The sequence below is a fragment of the Haplochromis burtoni genome, unplaced genomic scaffold (genome assembly GCF_018398535.1).
Source record: "Haplochromis burtoni strain Fernald_Lab_line unplaced genomic scaffold, NCSU_Asbu1 Contig_85, whole genome shotgun sequence".
NCBI lineage: Eukaryota > Metazoa > Chordata > Actinopteri > Cichliformes > Cichlidae > Haplochromis > Haplochromis burtoni.
The window spans coordinates 1823490-1845062 of NW_024582446.1; the positions used below are offsets into that span (position 1 = coordinate 1823490).

Below are 21573 nucleotides of genomic sequence, written 5' to 3' on the forward strand. Positions count from 1 at the left end.
GCCTCATGATCAGCATCACAAACAAGAGACACGAATTTCATTAAATTCACATGCGTGTGAATTCTATAACAACAGATTCAGACATTTAAAAATAATTATTTTTGTTCTTTATTGGCTCTCATGGACACACAATCAGGGGCAGAATCTGCTCTCAGACCCTTTAAAAAAACCAAAACAACAACAACAAAAAGAAAGCAAACACAATTGGTAGTTTACAGGTTATGAGAGGTCATGTTACAATTAACGAGTTTAAAGAAAATCACCCACTGACTGTTTTTGATAATTAACTAATCAGTGAACCACTTCCAAGCTAAAGCGAAAACAGCTCCCCCAATCTTCCTCGGTGTGCAAATGTGCCTCTTGTGTCCGTTTATAGGTCATCACAAATGGATATGTAACATTTAGAGAAGACAAAATAGGATGGCCATTATTATTTTGTCATTTGCTGATATTTTATGAAAAAAAGTGAATTACAGGGAAAATAATGTGCAAATGTATCAATTATGGAAACTGCAACACTTATTCGTGTCTTTAAACAAAAGCTGAGCTAACACTTCATGTCTCTAACCCCTTCACACTGCGTCAAAGTGAATCGTGCACAGACAGCTGTCCCTTTAAAAACAACGCAAAGCCAGAAAGTCTATTGTTATCCACCGAACTGCTTCAGTTCTTGTTGTATTTATGTGGACTTTTTCAGGTGCAAGTCTCTTCAAAGGCATGGATAACAGTGTCATATGCAGGAGGGGGCGTCTGCGAGGGTAGAAAACCTTTAAGCCCATTGTTGCCCAGCCAGAAGGAATGCCTCTTGTTTGACACAAGCGATGCTGAATCAGATGAGTTTGAAGGTGCTGCATCCTCAGACACCTGGGTGTCATCTCCCATATCTAGGGCAGGCCTGCTCTTCTTGGGCAGTGGGCGAAACGTGGATGTCTCTGCACCTGGCTTAGTCCCCAGGGGGCCAACTGGCTCGAGAGAGGGCTGTCTGTAGACGCTCAAAAAAGTGCTTCGGTACAGGCCCAGCTGGCTGCTCGTGGCATCGTTTGTTTGTGAAGCGCCAGATTTCTTTTTGGAGTGCCTGGTGATCCTGGCTGTAGCCCGGCGCCTGGATGCCCAGGTCAGCAGAACGTAGATCAAAGCACCCAGCAGCAGGCCCACAAGCACAGATAAACAGAAGGCTAGAATCATATCGCCTGGAAACAGAGAAATCATGCAAAGTCTCAGAAAAGGGACTGCAGAGGGATAAAAAAAAAAATGGCTGGAAATATTTAGTTTAGAGGGAGATAGGATGGATTGTGTTGTTCTCATAATGGGTAAATTATATATCCAAATGGTAGTTTCAGGACAGGAACAGCTAAGATCTTAGAGTTGTTTTGAAATTTTCCTCCGGTGTATTGATTTATTGTTTCTGGGAAACGCTATACTGGGCTACGATGTTACATAAAACCTTACATCATACCTGGTGTGTGGGTTTTTTAGTCTGTGTAGTGTCAGTGTGATGAAGTGCAAACAGACCATTTCATTTATGACAAATGTATAAAAGATTTACTCAACATTTCCATCGTCATTCTTGTCCGAAACAATGGAAACTTTTAAAATCACATACTAAAATTGGACAGCCGCATAGAAAGCAATTCATATGTTATGTAAGACATCAAGACAGCTATGGCAAACAAAGCCTATCACAGATAAAAACATGTTCTACTATAGAAGAAAATATAAGAAACTCAAAGGGTGTATTTTAAGTGCTGTATACTTGCTGTTCTGACTCTGTCTACAGTAAAGAATTGCATCCAAGATACTTGAATAGTACTGAAGTAGCAGCAGGACTCTATTTTGGCCCCAGACCATTCAGTACTTGTTTGACTGATCCAAAAATAATGTGCATTTTAGTATTTTCTAGTGATCTAATTTTGGATTGCAGGTTTTTACTGTGAGACTGTGTTGAATCAAGGGAAGAACTATCACAGCTATATTTTAAAATACAAAACTTTGTACTTTTACACAGTGTAGGCTACAGCTTTGGGAAAGAAATGCAGATACACTCACCCAGATTGAATGATTTGTCTATTTCCAAAGAGGGATCCGTTTTATTTTGTGCCATTATTCCACTATGAGCCCAGTTCTAGATTCCACACAGACGGAGAAACACTGAGCTTTTTCCAAGACAGACTTTTTGCTTTTTCCCCCCTACAGTGTTTGCTGTGGCGGAAACTTTGCTGTCATGCTTCCTTCCCTCTCTGTCTTTAAAATTAGCAAATGCATTGCTTATCTGTGTGGGACATAACACAGGGAAACAAGCTCATTTCCTTTTACATCATTTCCTTGCGATCAATACTTTTTAACGAGCCATTATTGACACTTTTTTTTACATTTAAAAAGCAGGCCATGTTTAAGAGATCTATTACTTATGTAACAATTTTATTCAGATCATTCAGTATCATATAGAAAGTTTTTCATGGATTTTCAGGCAAGTCAGAATAAATAGTCTTTCCTCATATGCCTGAGAAAGTTTTCAAGTGTCTTGACAAGGTTCTGGATAATGAAAACCTAACCATCCGCTTAAGAGTCTGCAGGGTATCAAGCTCTGAGTCTCTGTGGGGATTTCCTTCAATTGTTGCTGTGTTCCCACTTCATTCCTGCCCTAAGAGCTTTCAGGCCAACAGCACAGCCTGAACCACAGCTCTCTGGAGCTCAGCACGTCTTTGTATTTTTGTGTTCCTCTGTTTTGTTTTCTAAGGTTTCGTTTCAAGCTTTCATTTAGTTAAAACGTGTTGTTTCTAGGTAAATGAGCTGATGCTCGTTTGTAAGACAGTCATGTCACAGAAAAGTCCAGTAGGTGGCGCCAGAGTACTTGTAATGAGTTTTATTTCGAGCACTTGGTTTGCACATAGGTTTTGAAACATATTAAGGTATGATAGTGTACAGACTTGCTTTCCTTTAGGGGACAAACAATTTTGTCAAGCAGTGGTTCGTGCAAGTCTCTAGAGAATAAAGATAAATTTAAATTTAGCACAAATGTGTGTTTGGTCGATTATTTCTTTGTAGTGACAATGATTCTTGGCTGTAGTGGGTGTCTGCTCTAAGCATGCCACGTTTAGGAAAACTTCAAGGTGGTGTTCCGCAAAATTTAGACATAAACACAAATTACTTTCTTTACTTTGATTGCTAAGTTTAAGTAATGAGCTCTGTGTCTGTTTGTATCATGAATTAAATGTAATACATGTAAACCAATACATGCTCATGCTTTAAGCCATTAAGTAAATGGCCAACGGCCTGTATTTGTAAAGCGCTTTACACAACCAGTCATCCACACATTCACACACTGGTGATGGCAAGCTACATTGTAGCCACAGCCACCCTGGGGCGCACTGACAGAGGCTGCCGGACACTGGCGCCACCGGGCCCTCTGACCACCACCAGTAGGCAACGGGTGAAGTGTCTTGCCCAAGGACACAACGACCGAGACTGTCCGAGCCGGGGCTCGAAGCGTCAACCTTCCGATTACAAGGCGAACTTGAGCCACGATCGCCCCTTACAAGTCACTTGCAAATGTTAATAAGCAGCCCTTTTGCAGAGCAGAAGTAATTAAACAGTCTACTGAGGTCCCTCTAAAGGTTCACGCTGGAGGAGGATTTTTTTTAACAATCTGGCAACCTGAAAATAGCTCTAGTAGCATATAAAGCAAAGCACATTAATAATTAATAAAGTAATTAATTACAGATTACAGATGATCTTTAATAGCCTTGTTTATTGATGTGCATGCACTGTATTAAACCACCACAGTGTGTTTCTTTCATTTATGCCATGCACTATTTGCTAACCATTTTAAAATGTTATCACTTTGCCATCGAAAGTAATTTATATTTAAAGGGCTATATACCCGGGAATCATCTGTGTTCTGCAGAAAAACAAACCCATTGTTCCTATTAATTAACAAACAAACAAATAGATTAGAATAGAATAGGAATGACAGGAACTTGACCACACTTTCCCGAACCCTCCTCCTGCAGCGTGTGGTGCAGCTTGTTGCCAGCAGTTTGCCGCTCAGCTTCTTGCGGTCGCGAACTTATAGGCGGCTGCAGCGCTTCACGCCACCATGTTTCATTTTCAGAGTTACCAATGGCAACGAGGCAACACACGCGCAGCACACAGGCACTTCCCCTGTGAAGTTACTGTGCTCTTCAGTGCTCAATGCGGTAAGATGAAATGTCAAGAAGCTGCTGCAGATTTCTTGATTGTTTTTGTTTCATTCATTTATCCTCCTGTTTAATTACCTGTATTTTGTGCGCTCGGGCGTTTTCGTGCTCGGTCTTGTGTGTGTTGCTTCTGTAATGTTAGTAACTTCCTCTCTTGTCGAACTCGCACATGCACATACATCAGATAGCCCTACAGCTCTGCTACTTTGATAGACACTAGTTAAGAGTAAAGTAACTTGCCGGTAGGATTAGTAACGCATGGGAGCTTTGGATCCAAAGCTTGGTGTCCAGCTAAATTAAAAATTTACTTGAGCTAATCTTAATTTACATTTCCTCAGTCGACAGTTTAACTTCCTTTTTTGTTTTAAAAAAACCTTTGCTTTAGATAAATGAAAGCATCGGCCAAGGAGAAACCGTTTTTAGCCGTTATATCTAAATCTGTATCTATGACTTCCCGCCAGTTTCTAAGTGCAGTCAAATTCAGTCAAATGTCTTCATAGTCTGTAGCTTACCTATCATGTAAGCAAATATTTAGCTGTTAGACTGTGTCATCATCCCCCCCCATTTGTAACACCTGTAGTCTTATAGGATCCTATATATGCATTTTCTTGAGAGTCAGAAAAGCACAAGTGTCACTAATACCATAAACCATGGCTCTGTTGTCCTTATACGTGTGCCTTCCTGGCTGTGATGCAATAATATGTTTAGTTATCTGTGAAAACATAGGAAACTAAATGCAGTCAAGTATTATTTTGAATGAATTTGCCTGTCTCAAAGGATACTTGAATGATATTAAGGAGTAAATAGCACTTAGAGACCAGTTACTGTTGATCACAATCATTTACTGACTGATCTGTTGCAAATATCTATCTTATTAAGACCACTAAGAACTTAAAAGTAACTAACTAACAGGCTCTTGTGAAAGAAATCTTTGGAGACGTTTCATCTTTTAGGTTTTAAGTGGAACAATACAGCAAAATAATTCTGTTCAGTCTCAAGTGATATACCTTTCTGTCGCAGGCGGTGAATGGAAGAAGTGCCTCTATTGGACAGTAGACCTGCTTGTCCCTTCATGAAACCTGAGATTCAATTGGGCCTTCTCCTGCAGTGAAATTAGAAAGAAGTAGAGAGGAGGAGGGAGGAGCAGAGGGGATGTCCCACACGGGACAGTTGTGAAGGATCTTTTGCTCTCAGCATCAGTGACACCACCTTGTCATTACAGCTGCAAGGAGACAACATGGCTTCTCCGAGGCAGCCAGGTCGATCGTCTGTGGACATAGCTAATGTGATGCAGAGACTGCAGGGTAAGTGGCACTCTTTTGCTCAGCTGGTTTACGGACACAACATCCTCTGCTCCTGCACTGCTGCACTGTAATATTGTGCTGATTCAAAGTCTGGCTGCACGCCCATCTGAAGTTTGCCAACATTTGCAATCCAGGATGCTCACACATGCAGGCTTACATTTATACATGCTCGCACACTTACAAAGTAGTATGTGAGCATGTGTGCTTACAGTTAGTAAACCTACTCTTAAAATAAATTTCTTGGCACTCTGCAAACTGTGTTGCCGGTTGATTTAAATAGTTTTAAAATGCCCATAGTTTGCACTATAACATATGTGTTTCAGTACAAAGTTACACTACACTGCAGCTGACTTGTTCTCAAGCATTTGTAGGTTTTGAAAGCATAACAGAATCACACATTTGGCTAATTTGATATAGTGTGCACATGGTCCCTTTTGTCCAAGGCTTTTTTTCCAGGTAGTACGTAATCACATTTAGAGCGTCAAGAAAAAATAATGTCGATTCCTGCAAATCTTGTGACCACACTACAAGAAGACATAGTGCGTTGTTTGGTGACCCAGACTGGGTAATTAAGAAGTTATTTGGAGGAACACAATTTGATTTATTTTGTGAATACGGTGAAATAAAGCACATGATTCATTTTCTTTTATCAGTTTGTCTTCACATCTTCACGTTAGATTTCATGTGAGTATTAGTAGGTCAAACTCTTAGTAAAGAGGCACACATTTTGACATCATGTCATGTCAAGTAGCATCAAGTCTTGTCACCAGTGCAGAGAACGCTGTGCTTCTTAAGTGCTAGAATGCTATTTAGTCAGAAAAGTTCTTTCAGTGAACTGATTTTTGCTCTTTAGTTGTAGGTTATTTTGGTTGTTGTTTATTTTTTGAGACAAGATAATGATTGCAAGAAACATTTAATCTCCCTCGAGTCTTGATAGGAGATACTGAATCGTAACAACAGTGCCTACACAAGTGCACAGACAATGCACTGAACAAGACTAAAACCTGACACCCTTTCTGTCCTTGGTAAGAGAATAGGTCGATAACGCGAGTCTCTTTTTGTTGGCGTCCCCCTTTTGTTACAAGGGCATTAGGCCACAACCATCATTTCACAAGTCTGGTCAAGTCTGGCACAGGTTTAGTTGTATTTCAGATATACAGTATACTAGGAAATTTCACACCTTATGGCGTGTCGCCATAGATACTGTTATGTGTTATGAAAGGTTTGTCTGTGGTTGTGCCAGTGCTGCCCAGTTCCTGCTGCAGAGAAACCTCATTTCCTGTGCATTGCACAGCTATTTCACTTTGCTATTTCACTTTGCTTAATGGTAAAATATGTTAACTAAAAGAAGGTTATAAATGTGTGACAAAGAACACTTTTGTGTGGCTGTTTTGATATCTTCATATTGGCTGAGCTGTACCCTGATGAGGGACTACCAGCTCACCCAGAGTTAATTGAAGCATGCTTGGATTGTTTCTTGACATTGCAGTATTGCCGAGTGATAAATATATGCCAAATCTCTTAGGTCTTACAAAGAAAATGATAAAAATCCTGTTAACGTTCATATGATCAGTGCACAGATGGCACGATCTGCACTGCAAAGTGCCAGCCGCTGTTGTGTTTCATGCCAGGAAGTGTATATTAGTCACATCTGGAAGACATTAGCGTGCCGGTGATTTTAGATGGCAATCGGCAAGGTGCTCTTGGCTTTTCCACTGGAAATCATATGCAGCTTCCTGTCAATTAAAGTATCCTACAGAGACAATTATTGCACACTCACTTTGAATGGAGCAACAGATGCATTATTGACAGCAAAGCCATTATGTAAAAAGGTAGATTAAGAACGTGTTGCTTCTATCATGGTTTCCCGCTGTTTGTCGCTTTCATTCAAAATCTTTATGATGGTTCACCTTGCAACCTTAAATGCCCTCGGGGTATAATTGATGCCTGTTAGTTGCCAGGTGGAGCATTCGTGACAGGCGTGTTCCTTTCATAATACGCTCACTGACTTCTTGTGGGTTTCACTCTAGTTGAGACCGTGTGTCAAACAGGATATGCGGAAACACAGCTGGTAAATTGTGTGCAGTGAATTGTGTGCAGTGAATTGCGTGCGTAGGTTTCGGCCTTTCTGTGTAGTTTGCATGTACTGTGGGATTTCACAGGGTATTCTAGCTTCATCACAGTCTGAAGACATGCAGAAGAAGATGAAAATGGGTGGATGGATAAATGATCATTTAAAAAATGAAGAGCAAACACCGTTCAATCATGTAGATTGATGTTGCAAAGTTTGTTTACCAAGGAGCATTTTGCAACTTGGCATACATGTGTTTGTTGGCAACACATGTATGCCACAAACACAAATATCAAGAGTGGAAACAAAAACTTGTAACAAGCACGATCTGCATCACCATAATTATGTTGGTCCAGTATCGTCTTTGCAACTGACCAATCATGTTGTCTCGGCATTCTGTTAGCATTAGCCAATACGTTAGCTAATACTATTAGAACTGTCGCCAGCAAACCAACATGAGTAACTAATTTTGAATAACAGTAATGCTAACTTGATATCATATTTGTTACATTCCAATAATCAATAAACAAAATACTTGAAATGCCTGTTATTTGTTCCAGAAGAGAGTTTTACATTAAAAAAAAAAGGAAAATATTTCTTTTTTACTCCAAATTTCAAAGCTATGACATCACAACAGGGTGACTGGTCAGTTGCGATGTTGATCCTGGACCAACATTATGATGATTATGCAGGAACAACACCAACACATGTCTTCAAATTATTTTTCAGTCAGATCAGCAGCCCAAAATGTAGAGATATCCAGATTAAAAGATATAATTAGATATAAATGCTCACATGTAAAGGACTGCAACCAGTGAGTAACATTAGAGCAATAAATGTTTAGCGTGTGTCGCGTTCTTTGAGCTCTGAAAATCATACTTTTTGCTAAAACATATTCACAGCTTACATGTTGCCAGTGGTCACACTTTGATGTAAGAGTGCACCCGTTGTGTGCACCACAGTGGATTGTCGTTACATCATCAACAGAGTAACGGCAAGTAAATGAAAAAGAAAGAAAGAGAAGCATGCATGTCATCAGCCGTAAGAGATGCTTTTACTCTGCTGCGTCACTGACAGCTGGTGCAAACAGACAGCCATCAAACTCATTTTACCTCATGAACAAGGAGCCTAATTACTCTCCGCATCAGGCTGTTTTAGATTCCTAACATTGTAGAAGCTAGTTATTTATCTGCAACAGCTTGTATTATGCTTATATGTCTTTGTTTTTGAAAATTAGATTACACCGTTGCCATATTACTATGAAGATAAGTAAGCCATTCTAAGTAACACATTCTCACTCATGCATTTCATATGGGGCTGGCTGGCTTGAGTCCAACTGCACATCATTTCTTGGCCTACTTGATTGTTGTTGGCCTGTTGGAGCTCAATTAGGGCTGCTGCCGACTAAATGGAACAAAAGTGAGCTTTTACAGTGCTCCCAGGTGACCACCGTTAGCCAGTGAAGCTGAGCACCGACTCTACAGTATTTCCAGTGGTATCATCTCTCCTAAGATCACCTTAAGTACCTCATTACTCACATGAATTGCAGGTGTTTTAGTGGTTTGATGTGTTGTGTGCTATTTCCAGTTGAGTGTATGCACTTTATTTGCCACTTATCTATTAGTATTATGTCATTGATGATTAAGTATGACACAAACATAACGACTCATGATTGCATGCTGTTTTAAATAGTCCTAGGCAGAGCTTTTAAATCCAGATAGTAAGGTGTGAGCTACCCGCTACCTGCATCTTTTTACAGGAAATGAGCCTTTTAAACAATTCAATTCAATTCAATTTTATTTATATAGTGCCTAATCACAACAAAAATTGCCTCAAGGCGCTTCATAGGTACAGAGAAAAACCCAACAATCATATGACCCCCTATGAGCAAGCACTTTGGCGACAGTGGGAAGAAAAAACTCCCTTTTAACAGGAAGAAACCTCCGGCAGAACCAGGCTCAGGGAGGGGCGGCCATCTGCTGCGACCGGTTGGGGTGAGAGTTCAGGACTCTGGACAGCTCCTTAATACCATGCTGAGCATTGCACCGAACAGCTGGAACATCAGGAAAAGTTCAATAAGTCTTAAGTTTATTGTTTTGTTCATTTTGATGTTCTCATTGTTTTTTGGGGTGGGATATCGAACATCAGTACTTTTGTTTCCTTGCATAGAATAACAAGAACTTGCTACTGATTGCCAGATTTTTATTGTTTTAACTCACTGAAGATAATTTATCTGAATTTCTCCCAGGCTCCGCATCTGGTTATATGTTTTCGCAAACCTTCCTGCCCCACATGCCGGTTTGTTCACCTTCTCCGGTTGGTACTAGGGGTCTGCCCTTCCTGCGAGCTGCTGCCAGTCTCACTGATGACTTTCCCAAACCCCAGTCTCAGGCCCAAGTCTTTTTCCACTCCATATGGCATTTTCTTTCCACAAATAATCATAATAATATTGGTCACACATGATTGACTTCTTAACATGATACAGTTATTGTTTGACTCATACCTAAGCAGGAGTTTATCGAAAACAGCCTTTCATTTAAACAACACTTATAATTTGAGCGGCTTTAGACTGAAGAAAAAAGCAGAAAAAACATCTTTATATGTTAAGTTGTTCAACCACACCCATATTGGCACTAGTATCCAATATTTTTTTTACATGATTCCTGCCCTAGTTGCCTCTGATAGGAACAAAAACAGATCACTTCCTTTGCAGTTGAGATCTTTTCCTGGGTTGGACCTGTCTGATATGGAGAGTTTGGTATTTAGCTGAGCTGAGTAATAGTTTTAGTACCTCTATTGAAAGCTTATTGTTCTCAGTATGGGCAGCTTTACGCGTCATTTTAAGAGTACCGATAACCTTTTGATGTTTAGATAAAAAACAGAAAAACATTTTCACCCAAATAGCTTTTCTGGGCCAGTTTCACCAGCAGTCTATAGAGCGATAATAATAGAACGGCAACCTCAGGCCTATTTTTAACATATCAGAGAGGCTTTTAGCATGCTGGTGGTCTTGAAAGAATAAAGGGATTTTTCTGCAGGAGCTGAGAAGGTATCATGTGCCATACTTAGTAAGTGTTGTGTGTTATATACAGGAGAGTTAAGTGGTAGTCAGACTGGTCAGAGCTGAGGGGGTTCTTCGAGGTCTTAATAGAACAATACAGGCACGCTTGAGAGCTTTAACATGCTTCTTTTTGTACAAAGGGGATCCCGGCGTGGGTGTGTCTGCTTTGACGTCACAATAGCATTGACACTGAGAGAGCAGGTGGTAGACATCACTCACTAGACTGCATTAATTATTAAGATTAGTTGTAGCATAGAGAGCTTTGTGAAGAAGTCTAATTTTGTTCTTTAATAAATAAACCTAAATGTAATTTATTTATTTGTGCTGTGAAAAAAGTAACTTGTTGAAGTTTTAGTTTTAGTTTGTCTTGGCTTTTTAATGCTTTTAAATGTGTCAGTCTCATAGAGGATTAGGCAAATCTAAGAGGCAAATACAGCCAAACGCACACACACACACACACACACACAAACCAAGCTTAAATCGGGATAATGCATCCAGGGCTGTGACATCACCGCCTCCCGCATGCTGATTGGTGGAGCCATGCTTCAAGCTGAGCTCCCTCCAGCCTCAGATGGTACGATGATACAGCGAGGCAGTAGAGCGGGGGCTGTGCACATCCACACAGGCATGGCTCCTCTGGATGGGAAAAACACAGGAAGAAGGAAGGATGGGATTGTAAATCACCCTTTCTGTTAGGGTTTTCTGCTTTGCCGTTTGTGTGCGCGTGTGTATGTGTGTGTGCTTGTGTGAGTGTGTGTGTGTGTCAGGTTGAGGGTGTCAGGGAGGAGGGGACGTATTCATCACAGCCTCCAGCAGCTCTTTTGCTTTCACTGGGAAACCAGACAGCCAGATCTGTTTTGCTTCCTGCTGGAAAAAGGGTGCAAGGACATCTGGGTGTTTTTGTGTCAGTTTTTCCACTCTGGATTTTATTTTCTCGCGCACACATATATGCACACTGGAACTCATGAAATGCACAGGGCGAGAGCCGGAGAGTGGGGTGTAGAATGGCTCACTATAAGGATGTATCTGTCAGGAAGACTTCTTTAAATCTGGTGACTGGATTTTTTCAGTATCTTCGTGGTAAGTAGGGCATCATCTCTTGTCTGTGTGGTCGTATGTGGCTAATATGGGGCATAATATATCCTAATGCTTTGTAGGTGAATCCCTGCTTTGAGAACTAGTTAGCCTGCTGCCCAAACACAGCTCAGTGTTGCATCCTTGCATGTTCACATCTGTATGTACTTGCTATGCTTCAGTGGGCATTCCTAGTGCATCAGTGATGAAGCATTTGCCTGTGGGTTAACTTGATATCTTTGCTCCCTCTATAGTGTTCCCAATGCCTCCTTAAACACGTGACCACTGTCTATATCTCCAAGGGTGGATATTTGAAAATGGCCACTCTGTGTGGCATGCAGCATTAGCCAACTGGTATGTTTGACAGAGTGTTAGAAATCACTTCTCACCGTGTCAACAGCCAAAGCAAAGAAATGTGTTGTTTTTATTACACATCCTGAATAATGCATGAGGGATTTGGAATGAATATATTAATAGGCCACAAGAGAGGCTGAGGGTGACCTAAACAATCACACATGTTAACGCTGGACGTGCAGGGTTTGCGGGGTGAGAATCTGCCTCTCTTCTCATCCTCTAATCTCCTGGTGTGACCTCCTTTGGAGCGCACTTCCCAGGAGGATCCTTTATACTAGACCTGGTAATCAACCGCACACATCTAAATAGTCCACAAATTATGCATGCGGACATACACGGTGCAGGAGTGCTCCAATGCCACCAGACATTATATAGTGTAAGTTATGACAAAATATTATTCTGACCGTGGAAGTCCAAAAATGGTTTCAAGTCACAAAAGTTTAAGCGAGATTATTATTTTATGTGTTTTATGATTTTTTTTTTAGTAGTTTACTATGTGTGTTCGTTTCATCTGGTGGTTTGTTCACTATAAATATCACCAGTTCTTCTGGTGAGCCTAACGTTGGAGCATAATGTATCGGAGCATGCGATTTAGCGATCATGTGTTGACATGGACTATGTTCCTTTAATTTCCAGATGAGCAAGAGGCAGTGCAGAAGAGAACCTTCACAAAATGGATCAATTCTCATTTAGCCAAGGTAAGTGTGAGTTTCCATCCATGCAGTTCACTGCTTTCTTTACTTAACTAACCTAAATCACTTATAAACTATCGGAAATGTAATTTACAGGCTGATCAAACTCACTTAAAGCAACCTGTCAAACTTGTCATATTTATGTAGCTTCTATTTTCAAGCTGCTGACCTGTCAGATCTGTAAAAGGAAATGATTTTTGCCACGTGACAACACCAGCCTTTATAACACTGCACAAGACAAATGAATTTATCCAGTTAGCTGTAAATAATGACATCGTTTACCAAGATGCTTAAGCACTCAAAACAAAATCCTGTTTAATGAAACTGGGCTGTTGTTTTACAATTGGTCTAATGAAGGGGAAGGGACAAACTCCACATACATACAAACCTGTGATTCTTCAGCTTAGATCAGACAAAGATCAGTTCAGTTTTAAAGAATCACACTTGGAATATTTATAGTCAAAGTGAAATGGATTTAAGGATTAACTAAAAACTGGCATTTGAGCTATGTGTTTGTAGTTTTTTTAGCGTTTGTGTGTCTTCTGTTTAAGAGTGCGTAAGTATGTGTGTTGGTGTTCGGCTATTCATGTACTCTGTGTGTGCGTCGGCGTGTGTGTGTGTTTGCGGAGAGGATTGGCAGGGACAGTGATGCAGTGTGCAGATGGAGAGCAAGAGGGTGAGGACTGTTCCCTGCAGGCCGTCGTCTGCCTATAAGGTTCATGCATGTAAATGACAAGGGCCTAATGCACAACAATAACACATGCCCACATGCTGTATTGCATCACAGTGGGACTGGAATGCGTCAGGAGCTAAATTAGATTGCGTCCGTTGATGTACTGCATACCAGAAATTACTCAAAATATAAATAACTAGCTGGGAATCTTTATGTAACTGCAGATGACACAGCAAAATGTGTAGCATGGGGCAACGCTGCTTGTTTTCAGTCTGGGATCTGGCAAAGGATTTGGTTTAGAGGGGGCCTTTTGTTGAGCCTGATCTGCCCACGATAGTTCAAAGCTTGGCTTCTAAAACTTTAGAAGAATCTGAGTAATGTGGTGGGCCAGAGTTGGGACGCGCTGTTGGTCTATTCATCATTATTCATGCACTGCGCTCAAGCTCACACACTGCGCATACCAATAGGACTAATGTAGCATAAGCCACATCATGAAAGCCATTTCACACAGTCAGGTTTGCACTGCAAACAGCTCCTGAGCAACCGCCTGATTTACCAGAAGAATTAACAGTGGCGACTTTTCTTCTCAATTTTTTTTTTTTTTTTGCTGTCATGAAAAAATTCTACATAAAGATTTGGTGCACTCGTGTATAAATATTTAAGAATCGCTTTGAATTAAATTATCTTTTTATAGATGAGTGTTGAACAAAGTTTATCAAAGTTTGAACTTCCTCGAGTTGTCACACTTCCGTTCAGCCTTTGTGCCCATTTCCTCTGATATTGTGTTACTAAGCAACTTTCCAGTGATTCTCACTGTTTTTCCACTGCTAAGCGTTTGCTGATAGCGCAGTAATTTTTAAGTTTCCAGGGTACGTGCGATTTTCCAAACTACAAAGGCTGCTTTATGCTGAAGGGCTGCTTTTTCTTTTTATCGAACAGAAATAAAATAGATCACGACATATAGATAAAACTCTTTAAACTTACATTCCTAAAATTGGGTCTCATACTTCAATGTGGATATTAAGCTGCAGTGTTGAAGGAACAATGTGCATTTTAATTAGGTTGTATAAAGAGGTGAAAAATCACAGGAAAAACCCAAATGGTGATCCCACGCAGTGTTATACTGTCCAGGCATTTACTGAGATTTTTCATTTAGATCATACAGAGCTGAGCACAATAAGAGATTATCTAATGTTGTTTTGTGACAAAAAGACAAAACAGTACATGCAACCAGTAACAAGACAGTAGCTTGCTTCTTCATGCTGCTTTGCCCCAAATAGGCAGCCAACAGCATCCTGTCATGGAATATGTTGAGTTGTGAAATGGCCCGTATACAGTGCCAAATAAAGAATTCCCATGGTGAGCTTTGCTTTTAATTACAGCCTCACTGTGCTGAATAAATAAACATGTGTTCTGGTTATTTATTCTGTGCTGAACGTGTAAAACAGTACGTCATAACGCTGTCATTCATGTTGGAGAATCTGCAGTTCTGTAAAAGTGTGGATATGATATCAGGAGACAGTAACCGGTTAGGGTTAAATGAGTACCACCGCCTCAGGACTGGGCACCAAGCCACTGCTGAGGAAAAGGCACCATCTTTTCAGCTGCAGGGAGGCTGTGTAGTTGTTGCTAACAAGCTTGTTTCTCACAAACAGCCTTTGGTTTCTCCTCTTTGCTGTAATGTGCTGGTATCCTTCGATATGCCAGACTTCATAGTGTAATGGTTTAGCTTCGAATTACTGCAGATTTTCATGACATTTTTGCTTCTGCACATTAAAACCATCTTCTCTCCTTCAGCATAAACCACCACTGGAGGTAAATGACCTGTTTGAGGACATCAAAGATGGGGTGAAGCTCTTGGCACTGCTTGAGGTCCTGTCTGGCCAAAGACTTGTAAGTATTTATTCTTTTTCAGGATCTAGGCATAAATTATATGAATTTACATTCATGTGAAAAAGAAAGATTGCACAGGACTTTCAATTTACAGTCCTGTGAAAAACTAATTACGCTCCATGATGCAGGTGCCTTGTAACACCTTTAGAAGCAATAACTTTGATTGCTTTCTCTATGATTTTATCATCTCTCACTTTGTTGTGAGAACATTTTGGCCCATTCTTTTAATCCTGCTTCAGTTCAGTGAGGGTTGCAGACATTCTGTCTGAAGGTACCACCACAGCATTTTAGTCACCTTGAGGTCAGGACCAGTGCAACACCTTGATGCTTTTATTTTTAAGCCATTCAAGTTGTAGATTCGCAGATATGCTTGAGATCATTGTCCTATGGCGGAACCCATTTTCGGTAAAGCTATAGCTATTGGACAGATGGTTTCACATTTGACTCTAAAATACAGAGGAGTTCATGGCCACTGTACTTCAAAATTAAATACTGTGTTTGTTTTTGCGTGATTGTGGGCAGAACTCTTCACTTTGGTCTCGTTTGTGTAAAGAACATTATTCTAAAAGTCTTTTAGGTTGTTCAGATCCAACTTTTCAAACCTAACCTGTGCTGCCATGTTCTCGTCTGACAACCATTCTGAACAAGCCTTATTTGTTTAGTCTTTCTTGAATTGGGCCTGTAGATTCTGAGTTGTAGCTCTTGGATGTTCTGGAATTTCTCCGAGGATTGCATGGTTTGACCTTGGGCTGAATTTGCAGGGAAGTCCACTTCTGGGAAGTCCTGCATGTTTTCCACTTGCAAAAAAACTTTCTCATCGTGTAATGATGGACTTCAAATTGCTTCAAAATAGCCTTATAACCCTTCTCAGACTAATGTTCAGCAACAATTGCTTCTCTTATGTAGTTATTAATGTTTTCCTCCTTGACATTGTATTAACACGCATCTGAATGCTCCAGACCTGCAACCTGCCAAAATATGTGCTTTTACTGGGGTGGTCACACTTGCTGATAATCAGTTAATAAAGTGGATTTGATTAGCAGCAATTGACTGCTACTTACCTCGTAATTAATATGGAAGCACTAAGCGTGTACTTAGGTATTTACAGGACCACACAGTATGTGGGGTTTTAATGTTACTGTTCTATTCTGTTAAATGAAGATGCTAGCAAAACCTACGTAATGATTTATTTTGTCCTGTGTTTAAAACAACAAGCAAATCTAGTAGTATATATTATACTGTAAACTTAGACATCTAAGTTTCATTGAAAAGGTAAACATTTAGTCGTGGATTACTGTACAAGGACTTAATTTTGATCTCAGCCTCCCCGCTGTGAGGAGCTGTTAGTACTACAGTGCCGCTATTTCACTCTCTCCTGACACACAAATACAGACACACACACACACGCGCTGACCCAGATTCTGTTTTGCAAGTTCTGATTAGACCTGTCTTGATACAGACTTCCATGTCATCTGTAAAGCTGTTGGTTGGCAAATGAGTCATTCACTCTTTTCATGGTGAACAGTGTTTGAGGATTTCACTTACCGCTTTGGTCGTATTAGATCAGCCAAGATTTTAATATAGACAGATATGATTGGTTCTAACTCATGCTTTAAAGCTTGGGTTGTACTTTTTTTCTCAAAGCAACTTTGGCACTCTGCTGTTAATTTATATACGAAAAGTCCTGCTAATTCTCACAGACCACTCCCTGTGTGTTACAGTGAGTCAGGGGTAGCTGCAAACAAACACAGCTTTTGTGGGATTAATAAAGTTATCTGAACCTGAATTTTACAAATTAGATGGCAGATGGTTGGATGAAGATATCCTTAACTTTAATGAGCTAGCTAAATTTTCACTTTCTGTCCTTTCTGTCTTAAGCCTCGTGAGCAAGGCCGCCAGCTGAAGAGGATCCACTGGGTTTCCAACATCGGCACTGCACTCAAATTCCTCGAAGGCAGGAAGGTAAGCATGCAGTCATAATGACAATTTGACCTTTCACAGTAAATTTTGTCAAGTATTTTTCTTCCACAACTGAATATAATACTTGAAATATGTGACATGTCTTCAAGAAGTCAAGGTATGGCTAATAACCCCCGAGAAAAAGCTTTTGATTGGCTATTTGGTTAGTATGCATGAGGTAGCTGTCGGTAGAAAATGCACTACGTTTAGAGAAGCAGGAAACGGGACTTCTTGATTACATAAGCCATCTCTAAATCTCTTGGCTCTGTTGAAGCCTGTGTCCCACTTTCATTGGAGTTCCCTCAGGACTGAGACTTCTATTGTTGTGATCTCTCTCCCATCACGTGTGGCTTCAGTCTGTGTATCGAGGATCACCGGTCAGTCGCCAGTAAACACCCTGTGTGATCATATGCTGTATGCATCCTTTTCTTTTGATGCACGATGTAGACTATGCAATGCTTGGATACAGTCATTTGTTTTCTATAAATGTAGCCATTAAGCTTTTCTACTGATGTGTGTTTAAAGCATTTTGACTACACCACTGATTACTGGTATGTTTGGCTCCCTAAATTCCAAAAGCAGAGATGCGAACATGACAAATTGTAGCAGTTCTTCAATGCAGGGTTTGAAACGCTGTGTTGCATCTGCTTTCGCTTTAACCTTTAGTTGAATACTTTTCTTTTGTTCATCTGGTTGACTCTTCATTGTGGCTGTTTGTGCCTTCTGCCAGTGACAATACTTAACTGCATCAAAGACGTGGCTTTGATGACTTTGAACAAAAAAAGCTTGCAGATTTCTTTGGACTGTGTAACTGAAAGGGTTCCTTTGGGTTGAACGTCTCACTTCTAGACTGCCTGAATATGACTTAACTCTCATAATAATCTTTCGCTTGGCTTTTGTTTCAGATCAAACTTGTTAACATTCATGCAACTGACATCGCAGATGGCCGACCATCAATTGTCCTTGGGTTGATATGGACTATTATCCTCTACTTCCAGGTAATACTTCATCTCTCTTTAAATCCCAAAAGTTTTATTACATTGTCTCTCTCCAAGGTGAGTTGCTCTCCTGCAAGTAACACCCTCTGATCATTTTTTATGGTCAACATTTAATGTATTGCTAATCTTTATGCTGTCTAACCTTTACAAAGGACAAAGTATGTAAGTCAAGCAGCTTAAAGGTGATGTTAAAAATTACAGATGCAGGGAAATCTCAAGACATGCTGCCATGTTCTCCTTGTTTTCTCTTCTTTTCTCTCAACTAGATTGAAGAGCTAACCAGTAACCTGCCAGCCCTTCAGGCTCTATCCAACAGCAACTCTTCCGTGGAGAGTATTACCAGCTCTGGAACAGGAAGCCCTCCAATGAAGAGAAAGGTGGTCAACAAATTTAAGGGCAATGCCAAGAAGGCACTGCTCCAATGGGTGCAGTGTACAGCAGCCAAGTATGTCACTTTAAAAATCATCATCATGATATATATCATATCGGAAAGGTTCGTGTATGCAAAGTCTGCAAAATGAACATTTTCACATTTTTCTTTTTTAAGGAATTTTGGAATTGAGGTGAAGGACTTTGGTCCCAGTTGGCGTGATGGCGTTGCATTCCAGTCAGTGGTGCACGCCATCAGACCTGACCTGGTGGACATGGAGGTGGTACGGCGAAGAAGCAACAGGGAGAATTTGGAGGAGGCCTTTTCACTCGCAGAAAACGAGTTGGGCATTCCCCGTCTGCTGGATCCAGAAGGTGTCCTTGACCTTTTCAACAGCTCGCATTAATTATTCCAGAGTTGCAGGCTATTCTTGCAAAGTGGTATTGAGCATGCATGCTTAACTGTTGAGTGTATGTTTGCTAGTGTTTTAGCACAGGAAATTGTGCTGCTAAGTTGTGTGGTGGAAAATACCACCTTACAGAGGATTAATATTCTGTGCTATCTGTAGCTCTGAGTTTCAGTCTGTGTAGAAGCAGTCTGCAGCAGCTCTGCAGTCCTGTCTTCTGTAGCAGAGTCGTGATGCTTTATTGCAGCTACACATTGAAATGCCTTTGCTTTTACAGGAGCTTGACCCCGTTTTCTAGAAACATCAGGTCAAGGATGGAAATGAAAAAGACATGTATAATTAGCTGGCAGGCCTTGGGAGAGTTATCCTAAGGACACAAAGTATTTATGTGCCATACTGACTTAATACCAAAAGTAATGACTATGTCAGATATCCTCCTCATCATAGCACATTTTACCTTTAATACTGACAGGATTATTAAACGTCTCAATATATTTGCATCCATTTTTAATATGATTCTTTTTGTATTCTTTCAACAAGTGCAGTGGACAATGTTTATGTTAATCTGCAGATGTGGACGTAGACAAGCCAGACGAGAAATCCATCATGACATACGTGGCGCAGTTTCTGAAGCACTATCCGAACCCCCATCATTCTGAGACCGACGGTCAGCAAGATGAGGTAGCTAACCCTAAATTTATCATTTATATTTCAAGTGTATGTAGGCAGTGATAGTTTGGGGTAAAATGGGGATTAGAATGAATGTGTAACTACATACGTTACTACATTTAAATTTGTACTTAGTGCCTACAGTTTTTCCAAAAACTGCCGACATACAGAGAACAGTCCATACTTAATGAAAGTTGCTTCATCTGCTGCTGAGCAAAAGTTTTGAATAGCTGTGTCTGCTTATATGTGATTCTTGTCATTTTATCACATAAAGCTTAAGTGAGATAAAGCAATCATTGCATGATCACAGCATAAATATAATCATCAATATAGTTTTCCATCAACATGGGCTCATTTAATTTCGTTCTTTAATTTATTTTTTGTGCACATTAAGCTGCTTCTTGGCTCAATTCCAACTTTTGCACTGTCAGTGCCAGTGCTCCAGGTGAGCGTTCAGGTCACGGCGCTGCATGCTTCCTGTTTGGAGTGAATGTCCACCTCGATCTTGTTCCATTTTCTATCCACTTTATTTCTTTTTCCCTTGCTGTTCTAATGCTTTTATCACATATTTGCATCTCTCCGCTTTCCTGGATAGTTTGGTCCCCAAGATATAGAGCAAATGCTTGAGGTATGTTCAACTTAAAAGACTAAATCAGAGTTTCTAACAAGATACTGTCTGTACACCCTTTTCTTCTACCTTAACTTTTAAAACTATTTAGTCCTTAAATGTAGAGGTTGTGTTTGCGTGTGGGTCTCTTTGCAAGTTGAGTCTTGAGTCTAATCTTTAACTGTGTGGGTTCGGCATGTCATTTTTACTTGAGATTCCCATTGGCCTGCTTATAATGAAAGAGATTAGGTCTGTTCCCAATCTAAGCTGTATGTGTGCTGATTGTGACAGAGAGAGGAGCGGAAGATGCTGAGAGAACTAAAGGTGTTTTTAGATCAGCTGGAGAGAGATGTGCTCCGGGCCCAAGGAACAGAGGGAAGCCTTGCTGACAAGTACCAGGTTAGTGAGGTGTGGCAAATGGACTGTAGCATTCTTCTTTGGAAAACTCATTTAGCAATGTGTGTCTCCTTTTTTTTAGGCATTTAAGAACTTCCGTGTCCAGTATGAAATGAAGAAAAAGCAGACAGATCCACTCTTACAGCCAGTCCAAAAGGATGGCAAGCTCTCTGTGGATCAAGCTCTGGTCAAGCAGGCCTGGGACCGTGTGTCTACCAGGGTAATTGTACTGCATGAATAATTCATTATGGGCCACATAGACAGCAGGAAAATTTGTGATAATTAACCACACATGAATTAAATAAAACCTGATGATTAGCAATAATCATTCTTTTTTAGTTGTTGTTCTTTTCTTGGCTAAAAAGATTGGATTGATGCACTGGAGGCTCTGAGAAACACCAGTCAGGGTTCATCTATTTACTCGTTGCCAATGAAAGTTCAGTGGGGTGCAAGCGGTTTGTTCAGAGGGGGAGGAGATGGGAACAGAGACGATTTTGTTCACGGGGCGGTCTACTCCTCGAGACCTCCACAGCTTGTCTAGACTTGCATAACACTCTTTTGTGGCCTGATTGCTTGTGACCATGTGGAAATGTTATGCCCAGCATAGCCTCCTGTACGGTGGGATCTTGCTTTGGTAGAGTGGTTTTGTTTAATGAGTGTCAATTGCAGCTGCTCGACTGGCACATCCATCTGGACAAGTCCCTGCCTGGGCCTCTGGGAGTGATTGGCGCCTGGCTGCACAGAGCCGAGATGGCTCTGAGAGAGGACATTCCCATCCAACATGCTCATGAGGAGACAGCCAATGTTCTTCACAGAAAACTAGAGCAGCATAAGGTAGCATAGCTTACCT

At 40.6% G+C, this 21573-nt stretch overlaps 2 protein-coding genes across 15 annotated transcripts in view; one reads left to right on the top strand and one right to left on the bottom strand.

The window, feature by feature from the left end:
• Positions 1 to 91: 91 nt before the first annotated feature.
• Positions 92 to 2243, bottom strand: myct1b (myc target 1b). Its single transcript, XM_005926084.3, has 2 exons — positions 2047 to 2243; positions 92 to 1190 (listed from the first exon to the last, which is right to left on the bottom strand). Exons 1-2 carry the CDS (start codon positions 2099 to 2101, stop codon positions 694 to 696), a joined length of 552 nt encoding a protein of 183 aa, XP_005926146.1. The 5' UTR covers positions 2102 to 2243; the 3' UTR covers positions 92 to 693.
• Positions 2244 to 4078: 1835 nt separating this feature from the next.
• The window catches only part of syne1b (spectrin repeat containing, nuclear envelope 1b), a 75431-nt gene continuing 57936 nt past the window's right edge, over positions 4079 to 21573 (top strand). For 3 of the 14 annotated variants that reach the window (XM_042222401.1, XM_042222410.1, XM_042222413.1), the window contains exons 1-14: positions 10971 to 11712; positions 12697 to 12758; positions 15223 to 15318; positions 17197 to 17280; positions 17634 to 17654; positions 18183 to 18275; positions 18542 to 18720; positions 18823 to 19019; positions 19623 to 19732; positions 20115 to 20165; positions 20316 to 20348; positions 20619 to 20726; positions 20806 to 20943; positions 21393 to 21557. In XM_042222401.1, coding sequence (XP_042078335.1) covers positions 11637 to 11712; positions 12697 to 12758; positions 15223 to 15318; positions 17197 to 17280; positions 17634 to 17654; positions 18183 to 18275; positions 18542 to 18720; positions 18823 to 19019; positions 19623 to 19732; positions 20115 to 20165; positions 20316 to 20348; positions 20619 to 20726; positions 20806 to 20943; positions 21393 to 21557 — 1413 coding nt within the window. In that variant the 5' untranslated portion in view covers positions 10971 to 11636. Of the gene's footprint in view, positions 4197 to 5216; positions 5501 to 10970; positions 11713 to 12696; positions 12759 to 15222; positions 15319 to 17196; positions 17281 to 17633; positions 17655 to 18182; positions 18276 to 18541; positions 18721 to 18822; positions 19020 to 19622; positions 19733 to 20114; positions 20166 to 20315; positions 20349 to 20618; positions 20727 to 20805; positions 20944 to 21392; positions 21558 to 21573 lie in introns of those variants that run through there. The other 11 variants (XM_042222408.1, XM_042222412.1, XM_042222403.1 and 8 more) reach the window with 7 other exon arrangements.